Source organism: Hippopotamus amphibius, chromosome 9 (genome assembly GCF_030028045.1).
Source record: "Hippopotamus amphibius kiboko isolate mHipAmp2 chromosome 9, mHipAmp2.hap2, whole genome shotgun sequence".
Classification (NCBI taxonomy): Eukaryota; Metazoa; Chordata; class Mammalia; order Artiodactyla; family Hippopotamidae; genus Hippopotamus; species Hippopotamus amphibius.
Genome location: NC_080194.1, coordinates 11,617,395 through 11,633,707, shown reverse-complemented (window position 1 = coordinate 11,633,707; position 16,313 = coordinate 11,617,395). Strand labels below are relative to the sequence as shown.

Sequence of the window (16,313 nt, the reverse complement as noted above, 5' to 3'; positions counted from 1 at the left end):
TATAATTGATATAAAGTGAAATTAGCATTTTACCATGCATTCCTTTTCTAACTATCCTGCATTTGAGTTTCAGACATGTATTAGAGCTTGATTTTGTCCAGTTGTTCTGTAACAACACAGATACTTAGTAAACATCTTTTCACTTTAGCTTTCTATAGCTTTAACTGATGGACTCTGAAAATTATAACAAGTTTTATTTATTTTAATATTCTCTGTAGTTATATGAAATTACTTTTTTTGTAAAAAAAAAAAGTGCTTTGTAGAGAAAAAGTGCTATTAAGAATGCTTTTTAATATAAATAAAAATGCAGACCCTTTCATTTTTATATTTTTTCCTGTCATTTACCATGGTCAGTTCTTATCAGAAAAAATTCCGACTGTGTTTGAAGTACTGAGTTTTAACTTTCCGTTATCACACGCAATATTTCTGACTCCATTGCCTTGACTCCTGTTTATTTTCCATGAAAATCACAAGGTAGGCTCATGGATGCTTTGTACTTAATGCTCTTTTCCCCTTTGCAAAGGTAATGGTATATAGTCTGTCATTTTAAAAGCCCTCATTAGAAATTTACATAGGTCTGAAACCCCATGGTGCAGTTTAAAAACCAGCTGACCTGTGAAACTGCACAGTGTTGGCCCATGTAGTGATTTAAAAAAATGTTTTTTTTTTTTTCAGTTGGTTTGTTACTAGTTCATCTTACATTAAAATCTGAAATTTCAGTTTCTCTTGAAAAATCTGAAGGTTTGGTATCACTGAGCCCGTATCAGCTAGAGCTGTTTCCCTGAAGTGCAGCAAGTGCCACATTTATTCCTCTCTATTTCAGAGTTATAAACTTTTGGATCCAGCCCATTTTACTCAAGTTTAAAATCTGACTGTAGTTATTTGTGTTTGCTACTTGGCTTAAAGGTCTTATTTGAAGAGTAAACACTTACTAGTCATGTGATCTTTTGGTGTGCCTCAGTTTTCTTGTCTAGAATCAACATAATTGTTTTTGCCTCTCTTCTGTAGTATGGATAAAGTAAAAATTCTTTCATGTAAATACTAAGTACTTTAAAAAATATGTTAAGGATATAATTCAACAACAACAAAACTAAGAATCCAATTTAAATGGGCAGAGGACTCAAGTGTGCATTTCTTCTAAAGAAGATGTACAGATGGTCAATAAACACATAAAAAGATGTTAGGGAACTACAGATTAAAACCACAATGAGATATCATTCACACTAATTAGAATGGCTATTATTAAACAACCCCCCCCCCCAAAAAAAAACAAACAAAAACAGAAAATAACAAGTTGTTGCTGAGGATATAGAGAAATTAGTATTTCTGTGTACTATTGGTGGGAATGTAAAATGGTGCAGTTGCTCTGGAAAATAGTATTGCAGTTCCTCAAGATATTAAAAATAGAATTACCATATTATCCAGCACTTCCTTTTCTGGGTATACTCAAAAGAATTAAAAGCAGGGACTTGAAGAGATATTTGTATACCCATGTTCATAGCAGCAGCATTCACAATTGCCGAAAGATGGAAACATCGCATATGTCTAAAATGTGCTCTTTCTATATGTACACAATGGAATGTTAGTCTTAAAAAGGGAGGAAATGGTGACACATGCTGTAACATGGATGAACCTTGAAGATATGCTAGGTAAAGAAAACCAATCACAAAAGGACAAATAATGAATGACTTCACTTACATGAGTGACCTAGAGTAGTCAAATTAGTAAGGACAGAGAGTAGAATGATGGTTGCCAGGGGCTGGGAGGAGGGAGGGATGGGGCGTTATTGTTTAATAGGTAAGTGTTTCAATTTGGGAGAATGATAAAATTTTGGAAATGGGTAAGTGGTGATGTTGCACAACACTGTAATTGTACTTAATCCCACTCAACTATAGTACCTAAAAATACTTAAAATGGTAAATTTTATATGTATATTACTGTAATAAAAAGATACATGAAGGAACAATATAGTTTCTTATTGATGTATGTGGTGAGGAGCTATGTGAAAAGTGATTAGTCAAAATAGAGCTCTCTCCCTATGAATATTTATTCTTATTAAAAGAATATTTTGAAATACTGACTAGTTAAATGTGTATAAAAATGTTTTATAGTAAAATAAACCAGATTAGTGCAGATTAATTTCACTGTCACTATCTGTGGGAGTCATTGTAGCTGTATTGTAAGTTTTTATTTTTCTAGTTATCAGCAAAACTGTTGACATTTAGATATATTTGAATCAAATATAAGTGTTAATTGGTTCCATTAATTTTCATGTTTTCATCTTAGGTTCCGTTTAAGTCCAGCTGCCCGCAATATTCTGGAAAAACACGCACTGGATGCTAACCAGGGCACAGCCACTGGCCCTCGGGGGATATTCACTAAAGAGTATGTGTGTGCTTTTTGTAATAACCAGTTCCATTATTTACCATGATCATCTCTTTCTGAAAGGATTTAAAGAAGGGCTTATTCAGTGTTAAGATTTAAAAGGAAATACACCATTGTTTTGTGCTTTTAATTGCTTTTGTCAGCATAAAATTACATTTTATGCAGGGGTTGTTTTTTGAATAATTGCAGCATTACTGAAAAACAGTTCTCATTTGATAAGCCAGAATCTTAGAAATGATGATAAATGGAGAAAATTAGAGTACAGAATGGTGAATCTTTATATTGTTTTAAGTTTGTATGAAATAATCATGCAGTCAGATTTAAATTTCTGAAACATAGTTTAAGAAAAAGTTTCGTTGTTATCCGTTTGGATTTTGTTCACATGTATGATCAAAGCAATTTCCATATGCAGTTGGGTCTCATTTTAGATTTTCTTTTCTATTCCATTGATCAGTCTGTCCATAAATTAGTACGTCACTTTTTTAAGACCACACTCCTAATTAGAAATACTTTATAGTAAGCTTTAAAATCTGATAGAACTATACTTGCTCTTCTTTTTCAGTAAACCAGTTTTCTTGGTTTATTTTTATTTTCTTATTCTTCCAAATGAATTTTAAACAATTTGTCTAGCCCTACTGGCGGGGTTCAGCAGGATAACTATGATACTTTTATTGAAATTGTGTCACATTTTATATTAATTTAGGGAGAACTGACATCTTTGTGATGTTGAGTCTTCCTGTTCAAGAACGCGATGTCTTTCTATTTGTCTGAATTCTGTGTCTTTCAAGAATGTATTAAAACAGATGGCTCCTGCTCTGTTGAAAATTGGTCTAGTGGGGAAGACAAAGATTAATCAAATAGGCATGTGAGCTAATGTGAAATTGTGGTAGTGGTTTGTGCCACATTTCTACTAGAGTAATATTAAATTTTCAAATTGAGTCAACTTTTAAAGCAATATGCTTATTCTCTATTTGTCTAATATTGATGAAAAGTGATCAGTAATTTGGCCAAAATTTTTACAAGTTGAGGTAAGCAAAGTTATGAAATTAAAGCATTGGTTTATTGTTGGATATTTCTTTTAATGAAAGCAATACAGCCTTAATTCTTAGATATCCTCATTTAACTGTACTTCAGCCTTACTGATTGTTAATCAGACAGGTGTGTGTGGTTTTCTTAAACACACGCTGTGAAGTTTGTGCCATACTCACATGAGTTGGAAAGCAGCTCTTCTGACCCCTGGCTGAAAGGCAACGTCCTGGACTGTGGATTTTTAATTAAAGGACTGTAAGTTTCACTTAGCCATAAAAATGTAAAGAATCCTGATAGGTAGTTAAGCCTAGTTTTTTCCCCACATTAATCCTTATGTAGTATCTACTGCTTCTATCTTAATTTTGTTAATCTTCTACAGTCTATACCTTAGTAAAAAAGTATCTGTGAAAATGGGACAAAACAACTTTCTGTATAACATGGTAGACCTATCTATATATCTGAGGGGTAAGATAAAGAGTCTATATTTAATTCATTAATTGTTGAAGATTTGGTGAAATGTAAAATAATCATAGGTGTACCTTAGAAAGATCAGTTTTGCAAATTTGTGAAAGATAAATTAGAGCAGAAAAAGATTTGAGGTAAGGAGATAAATTAATAGGCTCATAAAGTAGTCTGGAGTGTGGGTGGGAATGTAAAAGGGAGATTGCTGATGGAGACAGCATTATAAGGAAAAAAGGATGGAATGTAGAGCATAGACCAGGATCGCAACGAGTCAAGGAATGCACTTGGGGTTCTGTGCCAGGTGATGACATTTTGGCCCCACAAAGAGAAAAAGGGAATTTGTGGAAGCATTTGTCTTGGTGGAGTAACTAATGTGTTTGATTCGAAGCTTACTGTCAGTGCTGACAAGCCAGATTCCAGGTATTAGGATCAGTGAGGTGAAGATGCATCTCGGGAGATAGTTTGGGACTAGAGAGGTAGGTTTGGTAGATAATACAGTGATAGTTATAATTGAGATCATCAACAGGTAAACGTTTTAGAAGGCAAAAATTTCTGTGTTGGAGGATATCAGGAGATGGGTATAAGTCAAGGAAGAAGGCATCTGAGAAAAGGCTCTTGAAGTTGATGATTAGTGACCTTTAGAGGGCATATCAGTGGTGTGACATAGCTGGATAAAGAAGTAGTTTTCTTCTTCTTTCTCTTCTTTTTCCATATGTGCTTAATACATATTGGATGAACAGATATCTTTTATAAACCCATGCTGTAAGTTATCATAGTAGTCTGACATTTCCTTAGGGGGACAGAATGGTGTTATCTTGTCGGATGCCCTAAGGAAACAGCATTACAGAGTTACGTTTTTGATGTCTTTGCCATCCTTGTCTTCCTGTTACCCAGTCCTTCCCTGCCCTTATTCTTTAACTCCTTACCATAAAGAGAGTCAACCTTTGCTCTTTAAAATATGACGTATTACAAAAGATTTTATAAGAAAAATGGATCCTTAAAACATGCATTGTTGAGAAGTTTTGCTTTGAATACTACTAAAGTTGCCTATGTTTTAAGTGAAACACTGAGATGAGCTTTGGAAAAAATTTTGTCCTTATGTCATCTATAGAAATGTCATCTTCTGGTTAAGATTGACAAATTGCAGGCTTTGGCATAAGCTGCTCCCCAAATACCTTAGCACACATTCTTAAAATAGTGAGCGGCATCCTTCCTCCTTACCTTGTCAACGGAAAGTGCAAGCAGAAGAGAAAAGTCAGTTCCAACGGCTGAGGAGGTGCCTCTGATCCGTTGTATTTATGAAGAAAATCATAAGTGTTACGGTTGCTGTTTTAATTTTGCCTGAAAGCAAACGTATTGCTCAGAATATATGTTGTACAAAACCATATGGACTATGTAACTATTTTAAGAAAACAAGTGCCAGGGACACTGTTGGAGACAGAACACACTTAGGTTCTTGGCCTGTGGCCTAACTTCTTTGGTATATCTACGTTGTTATCATAGTTGTAGCTAATGTTTGTATTCATATCACAGCATCACAAATATAGTAGGCATGGCAGTCATGTCTAGTATGTTTTCAGTGATATTTCTTTTCAAAACTAATTTATAGCACACCCAAATGAATTCAGGGATCTGGTAGAGAAGGTTCTGCCTCAAGTGAATGCCCAAAGCATCCTCTGCAGAAGTGTATGGTGTATCAGTTTTTCTCTAATTCTTATAGCTTTTGATGTCCACCTAATTCTTCGATCTTAAGACTGATTATGTAACAGACAGAACTCATTAAAATCATTCTCTGCATTACGGAAACTAAATTATTGGCTGTTATTAAACAGTAATTAACATTCATACTTTATGAGGTATGTAAGTGTAAAAACCAGCAGTAGAAGTTTACTGGGAGCCCATGGCCAGAATCAATTTTCTGCTTACTTGTTTATGACTGATGACTCCTACTTACTTTTAGGGATGAACCTAAACTGCCTTTTCTTAATTAAAATAGTAAGTAATAGTTATGCCGATAGTGAAATAAAAATATGTCTATTTAGTGTGACCAACCTTTGTTTAAGTAGATGTATTCAGGCATTATTTTAGATTTTTCAGTCTCCTCAAGTGTACAGTGTTTTTTGTTGTTGTTTGTTGGTTTGTTTGTTTGTTTCTAACCGATTACAGAGGGCATGCTAGTGATGCCTGTATAAGGAAATCAGTGTTTTGTATATGCCATTCTGATGCTAAGCTTTAATTTGAAACCCAGATTAATAATAGGTTTTGTTAGAGAGATATATTTAATTACCTTATATGATAAGAGGGGACTAGTAATGTTAGACTGTGACTTGTAAGAGCTCTTAAATGCTAAATATCTTTTGTTGAAGGCATTTTTCTAAATCAGTAAAAGCTCAGTGCTCACACTTTTATCTATGTGGCCAAGGTTTTGATGCATGACATACATCCCCAGGGATTGTAGAGCAGTCATTTACTTCACATGTAAATGTTATCACAATTAACTGGTTATAAATATCATAAGTAAATTAAAAATCAACTTCCAAACAAGAGTAAGCTTGTTATTAAAGGCCTTACCAGTACATAAGCTCATTCCCTAGGACACTTGGTCTTTCTGTCGTCACCACCATGTTGTGGCTCATCCTTGGAGAACCAGTGTTGCCTCCAGTTATGTTCCTGTTATTTTTTGTGTGATGGGTGAAGGGAGGTTCACTGTCTTTGTCAGAAGGTTCTACTTTTATCTACATCAGACTAGGTAGATAACAATTCTTCATTCAGTCCCAGAATTGCTGTTCATCTGAGATACGCTTATTTAATTCTATTCTAGCCTTTTCTTTTTTAAATATTTTATTATTTATTTATTTATTTATTTATTTGGCTGTGTCAGGTCTTAGTTGCAGCATGCAGGATCTTCGTTGAGGCACATGGGATCTTTTGTTGCAGCACTTGGGCTCTTCCTTGCGGCTCACGGGCTTCTCTCTAGTTCTGGTGTGCAGGTTTTCTCTTCTCTAGTTGTGGCACACAGGCTCTAGGGCATGTAGGCTCTGTAGTTGCAGTGCACAGGTTCCAGAGCTCGTGGGCTCTGTAGTTTGTGGCACTCAGGCTGTCTAGTTGAGGCGCATGAGCTCAGTAGTTGTGGCGAACAGGCTAGTTGCCCTGCGGCATGTGGGATCTTAGTTCCCTGATCAGGGATCGAACCCGTATTCCCTGCTTTGGAAAGCAGATTCTTTACCACAGGACCACCAGGGAAGTCCCTCTAGGCTTTTCTTAGGAGAAAAAAAATTGTTCTGTCTCTGCCTTAGTTTAATTGGCATACTCTGCATAGGTATTAGAAAGGTAGTAGGAAATACAAAGGCTTTCGAGTTGGTCATACTCGAGTTGGTCCCAGCCCACAGCAGCTCCTAGCTGCCTCCCTCTTCAGCTTCATCTTTAAACCCTCTCTGCTCTGTTCACTGCACTCCTCCTGTCACTGGGCTTCCTTCTGTTCTCAGCAGCCCTAGCTTCCCTTTACACTTGCTGTACTCTGCCTAGAAACATACTTTTCCAGTTGTTCTTGGGACTTGCTCCTTCATGTCCTTCCACAGAAATATTGTTTCTTCAGGCCTTCCCCGACCACCCTGTTTTAAAATAAACTTGCTCTCATCCATGACTCTCAATCTCATTACTCTGCTTTATTTTCTTCATAGCACTCACTATCTGTTCATTTGTTTACTTTATTAATGTATGACTCTCCTATAGAATAACACTCCTTGTTGGGAAGTGTTTTGTTTAACATATTTTCAACACCTAGAATTGAGTAGGTGCTTGAGAAACACTGACTTGGAAATGGAATTTAACCTCTTTGAACCTACTTACTCGTTTATAAAGTGGGAGTAATAGTACCGCCCTCACATGGCTGGTGTAAGATTACATAATTAACCACAGTACATCCACAAGAGGCTCATTTTCCCACTTATATTCCCTCTTTCAGTACTTAAAGATTGAGGATGATACAACATTTAAGATTTCTTTGTCAGTCTGACCTCTTAAATGTCAGCTCTTTAATTTTGAAACAAGTAACTTGCACTTAATGTAAGTCCACGCATCCCTTTATGGACTTGATGTAAAAAGCATAGACTCTCCTTCCTTGAAAATGTACCAGTACCCACTGGGAGATCCCTTCCATGATGCCCCCCAGGCTGGAGCATTCCTGCCTGTGTCAATTTTCTATTGCTGCATGACAAATTGCAACAAACTTAGTAGCTTAAAACAGCACCCACTTATTATCTAACAGTGCTGTGGGTTGGAAGTCCTGGTCCGGCATGGCTGGATTTCCAGCTCATGGTCCCACAAGGCTGAAATCAAGGTGTCGGCCAGGGCTAGGGTCTCATCTGAAGATTGGAGCCCTCCTCCAGGCTCACATGGTCGTTGACAGAATTCAGTTCCTTGGATTAGTAGGACTCTGACCCCTGTTTTCTTGCTAGCTGTCAACCAGGGATTGCTCTCACCTCCTGGATGCCTCCTTCAGGTCTTTCCCACGTGGTCATCTCCATAGACGGTTCATAAATGCCTGTTTGCTTCTCCAGTGCAAGCAGGAGAATCTTTTTCCGTTCAAATTTCTTCTGTTAAAAATTCCCGGTTCCTTTTAAAGAACTCATCTGATAGGTCTGCCCTTCCAGGATAGTTTGCCTTTTGATGAACTCAATGTCAGCTGATTTCGGACCTTAATTATGTGTACCAAATCCATCACCTTTGTCATGTAATGTAACCTAATCATGGGAGTGACATCCATCATATTCACAGGCCCAGCCTAACTCAAGAGAGATTATGTGGGGTACGTACACCAGGAACAGGCATGCTGGGGCCGTCCCAGAGTTCTGCCTACCAAAATTAACTGTGTTTAAGAAATCTTAAAAATATAATTTGGCTTTAGATTTGTGTCACCCTGAAGTTGTTTTTAGATTATGTAAAACCTTTTTTGTTTAAAAAAATTTTTAGATTTAAAGTATTTTATGTAAAACTTTAAGTACTTTTGAATTGTCAGATTAAAATTTTCGAACAAGCAATTTTGTTTAAGGAAATACATGACTTTATACCACTGTAACGTTGAATGGATTGAGCTTCATAGTAGTCTAATTGGTTTAATAAACAAACACACCTTTGTTTTGCAGAGTAAAGTAAAGACCAGTCTGTTACCCCTTTAGTTATTTTTCATTCTAAGTGATGCTGTGGGTTAGGTTTATTACTTTAGATTGTGCTGATAACATTTGAGAAAAATTTTAAATGGTATGATTTCCTGGCCATAAACAAGCTAATTTGCACCAGGATAAACAATGCTTTAGTAAATATCTTAATGAAAGTCAGAGGTACAGTAAGCTTGACACTTTCTGAATGCTATGTGAAAGTTACTTCACAAGTGCCAAGAATGAGGGTATCACTTAATTTATGAATTGTTCATCTACCAAAAGACACCCCCACCCCCAGAAAAAAAGACTGATTTCCCTTTCAAGAATAACTGTCTACACCCAATACTTTGATAAAATCTATTTGTTGTTTGGTTTTTAAAATGTGCAAATGTTGTAACCATTGGTTAAATATGAATCCATAGAACAGGTAAGAGACAGGATTTTCTTGTCTAGCTCAAATTGTTTTGCATTATAGCCTTGACATCTATATATTTCTTTTTCTTCCCTTCACATCTGACCTCCATTTTATGAAAGTTCTTATATTCCTGGTTGCTAATCATGGTTATCTAACTCCCTTCTTATCTCCAGGGATGCTCTCAAACTGGTCCAGTTGAAACAGATGGGCAAGATCACAGAATCCAGACCCACTCCAGCCCTGCCAACCACTCCCATGGCGCCTTTGCCCCCACAGCCCGCAGCTGCGCCATCTTATCCCCGGCCAGCGATCCCTCCAGTATCAACTCCTGGACAACCTAATTTAGCGGTAATGTCATCCGAGTAGATTATTATTTTCCAGATTTAAGTGAGGGAGAAAATAAGAAGCGTCACTGTGTTTTACGGGTTCTTCTACCGTCCATTGTGGTAGTAGCTCAAAGTGACGAAGATGAAAATGCCCCGCTGTGTTTTGCCCATTTCCGTAAACAAAATGTGTTTGTACAATGCTGGCTTCCCAAAAGAATTATGATTCCATTTAAATTTGCCACAAGTTCCACAGTGTCAGCGCTGTGTACATGCTCTAGAGTCATGATACTTATCATGTCTTTTTTTCTTGGGTTTGATGCTAACAATCGGTAAGCTGACACCAGCACCCTTTTGTGGATATGTCCTATTTTTTGACTGAGGGAGCTGATAGTCTTACTGTGAAGAACCGTAGAGATTGTATAGCTAATCATTCTTTCCTCCTTGGATACATGTAGTATAATAGCCCTTTTTTGTTTTTAAATTATTCTATTTTGCCTCTCTGTCTCCCTTTCTTAGTACCTTTTATGTCATGTGCTTCCCTTCAGAAGAAATGCAGGTTAATCAGGTTTGTTTAAAGTTGAATGGGCACTGAAAAAAATAAACAAATAAACCTACACTGCTTTTTCTGATGGAGAAATATATTTCAATATAATATTTTAAAAGAATTAAAAACAGTACGAGCTTCATGAGAAACAGATTTTTAAAATGTGTATTAATGATTCATGATGACGTACATGAATCAAATCTTATTTCTTTAAAAAGTAAGTTATTCAAATTTTTAGGATAAACCTTACTTTAAAATTCTTACAGTATGTAGATAGCATTTATTTTATTTGATCAAGTATTTTGCTAATATAAGATATTTAATTCCCAAAGAAAGCATTTTTAAAAAAAGAAGTAAGCTGTACTTTTGGCTGTTTTGTATTATCCTAAGTAATTGTAATCCAGTCGCAGGAGGAGTGAAGGACAAAGAAGGAATTAGACATAATTTCAGGTCCATCGTGTTTTTGTTAGAGGTTTAAGGAACAGAATGGAAAAGCTACAGTAAAGTTACAGGAAGATTTTATTATCTCATTCATACTTTATGAGTTTCTTGGAAATAAGATGGGCATGTAATTTTTTATTTTTAGTTACAAACCAAAATAGAAATAATTTGGCATATTTATCTAGTACTTTGGATTATCTTTTTCTCATGTGTGCCATTTTTATAAGTAAGAATTGCCTGTAGTTGTTTTGTTGATTTATTGATTGCTTTGAGTTTTATTAAGAAGTGATGTTTGTAACAAAAGCTACTTAAAGGCTTACAGGTGATATCTCAATAAGCAACCCAAGAGGGGATTATTCATGATTAGGTATCAATACATTTCTTTTTAATCATCCTAAACATAGTAACACAGATATTCCATTCACAACTGAAATACAAGTTTTTCTGCTTTTTTTCTACAGTCATGTACTATAAAGTTAAAACTCCTCAGATTTCTTATTCCTTCTTATACTAAGAACTTTTAATAATATTTTTACTATATTAATCTCTATTTTCATAAGTTAGGTCACTGAAACTGGATTTCAGTTACAGTTTGTTTGCTTATTTTTTCCACTTCTGTTTATGGTTTAATGGACATGTTGTTCTTCTTTGCAGGGTACATTCACTGAAATCCCTGCTAGCAATATCAGAAGAGTTATTGCCAAGAGGTTAACTGAATCTAAAAGTACTATACCTCATGCATATGCTACTACTGACTGTGACCTGGGAGCTGTTTTAAAAGTTAGGCAAAATCTGGTCAGAGGTTAGTAAAGTTTAATGTAATACACATGCTAAACTATTATGAGATCCTTTATTTATAAAATATGCATTGTATAGCTTTTTCCTTCAGTTTCATCATCTGGGTATATTTTAGTACTAGAAAAGAATTGGTTCTCTTTTCCTATAAGAAATAAATTTGTTCCAAAGTACATCATACTTTTTTGGTATGATATCTGAAGAAGCAATTTTTAACATTTTAGGAAGTATAAAATCCAAAACTGATTTAAGAATGTTTTAGATTGTAAATATATCTTAGATATCACTCTTTTTTACACATTTTCATTTTTAGTTCCTCTTCAAAATGTACTTTCATTATTAAATTTGTAATGTTCCCCCCCCAAATCAATTAAAACTAAGGTTGCTGAGAGACATATAAATTTTTAGTATGATCTGATGTTTTATTTCTTTCTTTCCAGTCTATGGCTTTATTTCATTTTCTTGCCTTATTGCACCATCTAGGACCTCTGTTACAGTCATGAAAATAAGTGATAAAAGCAAACATTCTTGCCTTATTCTTGATGTTGGGGGAAAGCATTCAGTCTTTAACGTTAGCTGTTGGTTTTTTGGAAGATTCCCTCCTTCATGTTGACGAAATTTGTATTCCTAATTTGCTGAGAATTTTAAGCATGAATGGATATTAAATTTTGTCAAATACTTTTTGTGTATCTTTTGAAATAATCTTTCCTTTCCTTGTTAATATGGTGAATTATGTTGGTTGATTTCCAAATGTTGAATCACCTTTGTTTACATGAATGATTCCTCATTCGTGATTGAAACTCATTTAATCTTTAAAAATTTTCTCATATGCTTGATCCCATTTTCTAAAATTTTGCTAAGAATCTTTACACCTGTGCACTTGAGAAATACTGGCCTGTCATTTTTCTTTTACTGAGTTTTTGTTTTTTTTTGGTTTTTTTTTCCTGAGTTTTTTATCAGATCACAGAGTAAGGTGGGAAATGTTTCTTACTCCTTTATTTTCTGGAAGAGTTTCAGTAGAATTGGTTTTACTTCTTTTTTAATTGTTCGGTAGAATTTACCAGTGAAGCTATTTAGGCCTGCCATTTTCTTTATGGGGTTTTTTTAACTACAAATTCAGTTTTTAAAATAGATTAAAAGTTATTTATTTCTTCCTGAATGAGCTTTGGTAGTTTGTTTTTCAAGGAATTTATGTCTTCTAAGTTATCAAATTTTTTGGCATGAAGTTGATCATAATATTACCTTATAAAAACTTTTAACATCTGTGTATACAGTCAGCCCTTCATATCCAGTTTCTGCATCTGTGGATTAAACCAACCATAGATGGGAAATAATTTTTAAAAATCCCTGAAAGTTTCAAAAACCGGAACTTGAATTTGCCATACACTGGCCCTTATTTACATAGCATTTGCATTGTATTAGGTATTTTAACTATTCTAGACATAATTTAAAATGTATGTGAGGATGCATGTAAGTTATATGCAAATACCTACACCATTTCACACAAGGGACTTGAGCATCCTCAGATTTTAGTGTCCAAGGGATGTCCTGAAACCAGTTCCCCTCCGATATCGAGGGATGACTGTAAATGAAGTGAGATTACCAGTTTTTATATTAGTAGCTGGTCTTCTCAGCTTTATCAGTTTTTGCTTCATGTATTTTGAAGGTCTGTTATTAGACATATACACATTTAGGATTTTTATGTTTTCTTGATGAATAGATCCATTATGTAATGTCCTGTATGTTCCTGGTATAATATTTTTATCATCAAACCTTCTTTGCCTAATATTTATATAGACATTCCAGATTTCTTTCTATATCATGTCTTTTTACATCTTTTTACTCTGAATGTATCTGTATCTTTATATCTCACAGATATCATGATTCAGTTCCAGACCACCACAATAAAGCGAATGTTGGCTTGACCAATATTTCAATAAAGCGAGTCACACTTATTTTGGGAGGTTTTCTTGTGCATATAAAGTTATGTTACACTATACTATAGTCTATTAAGTGTGCAATAGCACTATGTCTAAAAATACTTTATTGCTAAAAGTACTAACCATCATGTGAGCCTTCAGTGAGCTGTAATCTTTTTGCTGATGGAGGATCTTGCCCTGATGTTGAGTGCTGTTGATTGATCAGGGTGGTAGTTGCTGAAGGTTGGGGTAGCTGTAGCAATTTTTAAAAAATAAGACAATGAAGTTTGCTTCATTGATTGATTGACTCCCCCTCACAAACAATTATATTTAACAGCAATGCTGTTTGATAGCTTTTTATCCACAGTGGAGCTTCTTTCAAAAGTGGAGTCAATCTTCTCAAGTCCTGCTGCTGCTTATCAACTAAGTTTTTGTAATGTTCTAAATCCTTTGTTGTCATTTTTACAATCAGCACAGCATCTTCACCAGGAGTGGGTTCCATCGCAAGAAACCACTCTTTCCTCATCCGTAAGAAGTCACTCCTCGTCTGTTCATGTTTTATCGTGAGATTGCAGCAATTCAGTCATATCTTCAGGCTCCACTTCTAATTCTAGTTCTCTTGCTGTTTCTACGACATCTGCAGTTACTTCCTCCACTGAAGTCTTGAACCCCTCAAAGTCATCCATGAGGATTGGAATCAACTTCCAAACTCCTGCTAATGTTGATAATTTTGAACTCTTTCCATGAATTACAAATATTCTTAATGGCATCTAGAACAGTGAATCCTTTCCAGAGGTTTTCAACTGATTCTGCCTAAGTCCATCAGAGGCATCACTATATTTGGCAGCTCTAGCCTTACGAAAGAAATGTATTTCTTATAAAGAATGGAAAGTCAAAATTATGTTTGATCCCTGGGTTGCATAAGGGATTGTTAGCAAGCATGAAAACAGCATTAATCTTGTACATCTCCATCAGAGCTCTTGGGTGACCAGGTGCATTGTCAGTGAGCAATAGGATTTTGAAGTGAATCTTTTTTTCTGAGCAGTAGGTTTTTACAGTGTTCTTAAAATATTCAGTAAACTGTTTTGTATACAGATGTGCTGTCATCCAGGCTTTTTTGTTCCATTTATAGAGCACAGGCAGAGTAGATTTAGCAGAATTCTTAAGGGCCCTAGGATTTTCAGAATGGTAAATGAGCCCTGGCTTCAACTTAAAGTCACCAGCTGCCTAACCGGAGAGTCAGCCTAGCCTTTGAAGTTTTGAAGTCAGGCAATGACTTCTCCTCTCTAGCTGTGGAAGTCCTAGGTGGCATCTTTCAATAGAAGCCTGTTTCATCTACATTGAATGTCTATTGTTTGATGTAGCCATCTTTGTTAATGATCTTAGCTAGATCCTCTGGATAACTTGCTGCAGCTTCTGTATCAGCACTTCATGCTTCACCTTGTGCTTTTATGTAATGGAGATGGCGTCTTAAACTTCATGAACCAACCTCTGCTAGCTTCAGACTTTTCTTCTGCAGCTTCCTCACTGCTTTCAGCCTTCATAGAATTGAAGACAGTTAGGGTCTTGCTCTGGATTGGGCTTTGGCTTAAGCGAATGTTGTGGCTGTTTTAATTTTCTATGCAGACCACTTAAACTTTCTCCCTTTTTGCTTTATCATTCATGTGTTTGTCCTCTGGAGCAGCACTTTTAATTTCCTTCAAGAACTTTTTCTCTGCATTCATTTACAACTTGGCTAATTGTTCAGCACTAGAGGCCTACCTTGGCTTTCAACGTGCCTTCCTCACTAAGCTTAATAATTTTTAACTCTTGATTTAAAGTGAGAGATATGTGACTCTTCCTTTCACTTAAACACTTAGAGGCCATTTTATGGTTATTAACTGGCCTAATTTGAGCATTGTTGTATCTCGGAATAAGGAGGCCTGAGGAGAGGGAGAGAGACAGGGAAACAGCCAGTCAGTGGTGCAGTCAGAACACACGCAATCACTTATCAGTTAAGTTCACCGTCTTATATGTGTGTGCTTCGTGGTACCCCAAAACAGTTATAACAGTAACATAAAGATCACTACTCCCAGGTCACTATAACAAATATAGTAATAATGAAAAAGTTTGAAATATTGGGAGAATTATCAAAATGTGACACAGAGACATTTCCCAAATGCTGTTGGGAAAATGGCACCAATAGACTTCCTTGAAAGCAGGGTTGCCACAAACCTTCAATTTGTTTAAAAAAAACAAAACAAAAAAAACACCACACACACACAATATCTGCAAGAGGCAGTAAAGCAAAGCACAAGAAAATGTTATGCCTGTATTTAAACTGGTTCCTTGCAGATAGCATATAGTTGATTCTCAGTTTTTTAATCCAGTACTGTGGTTTTTGTCTTTTTAAGATTTAAGCTATTCACATTTAATGATTTGTTCTTTTTTTTCCTTTGTACCATTTTCTTTTGTACCCATTTATTGTCCTTTGTTTTATTTGTCCCATCGTTCTTCCTGTTTTCCCTGTTTCTTATCTCATTTTGGATTACATTTTTATTTATTATCCTGTTTTATTTTTCTCTATTTTTTCTCTCCTCTCCCTCATTATTTATTTATTCATGTATTTATTTTTGTAGTTCCTTCAGGGTTCACAGTATAATCCTTTCTCACATCTACCTTCACGTTTTTATTGCACCACTTCATGTATAATGTAAGTACCTTACAGTATACCCTATATTCCCTCCCTCATCCTTTATGCTGTTATTCTCATGCTTTACTTCTACATATGATGTAAGCCCCAGAACATATGTATGATTTTTTTTTACTCTAGCAAATCAATTATATTTTAAAGAGTTT

At 35.4% G+C, this 16,313-nt stretch overlaps 1 protein-coding gene across 4 annotated transcripts in view; it reads left to right on the top strand.

The window, feature by feature from the left end:
- The window catches only part of PDHX (pyruvate dehydrogenase complex component X), an 84,616-nt gene that overhangs the window by 50,322 nt on the left and 17,981 nt on the right, over positions 1 to 16,313 (top strand). For all 4 annotated transcript variants that reach the window (XM_057750558.1, XM_057750559.1, XM_057750560.1 and 1 more), the window contains 3 exons: positions 2,287 to 2,385; positions 9,624 to 9,798; positions 11,416 to 11,563. In XM_057750558.1, the coding sequence (XP_057606541.1) occupies positions 2,287 to 2,385; positions 9,624 to 9,798; positions 11,416 to 11,563 (422 nt within the window). The remainder of the gene's footprint in view (positions 1 to 2,286; positions 2,386 to 9,623; positions 9,799 to 11,415; positions 11,564 to 16,313) is intronic.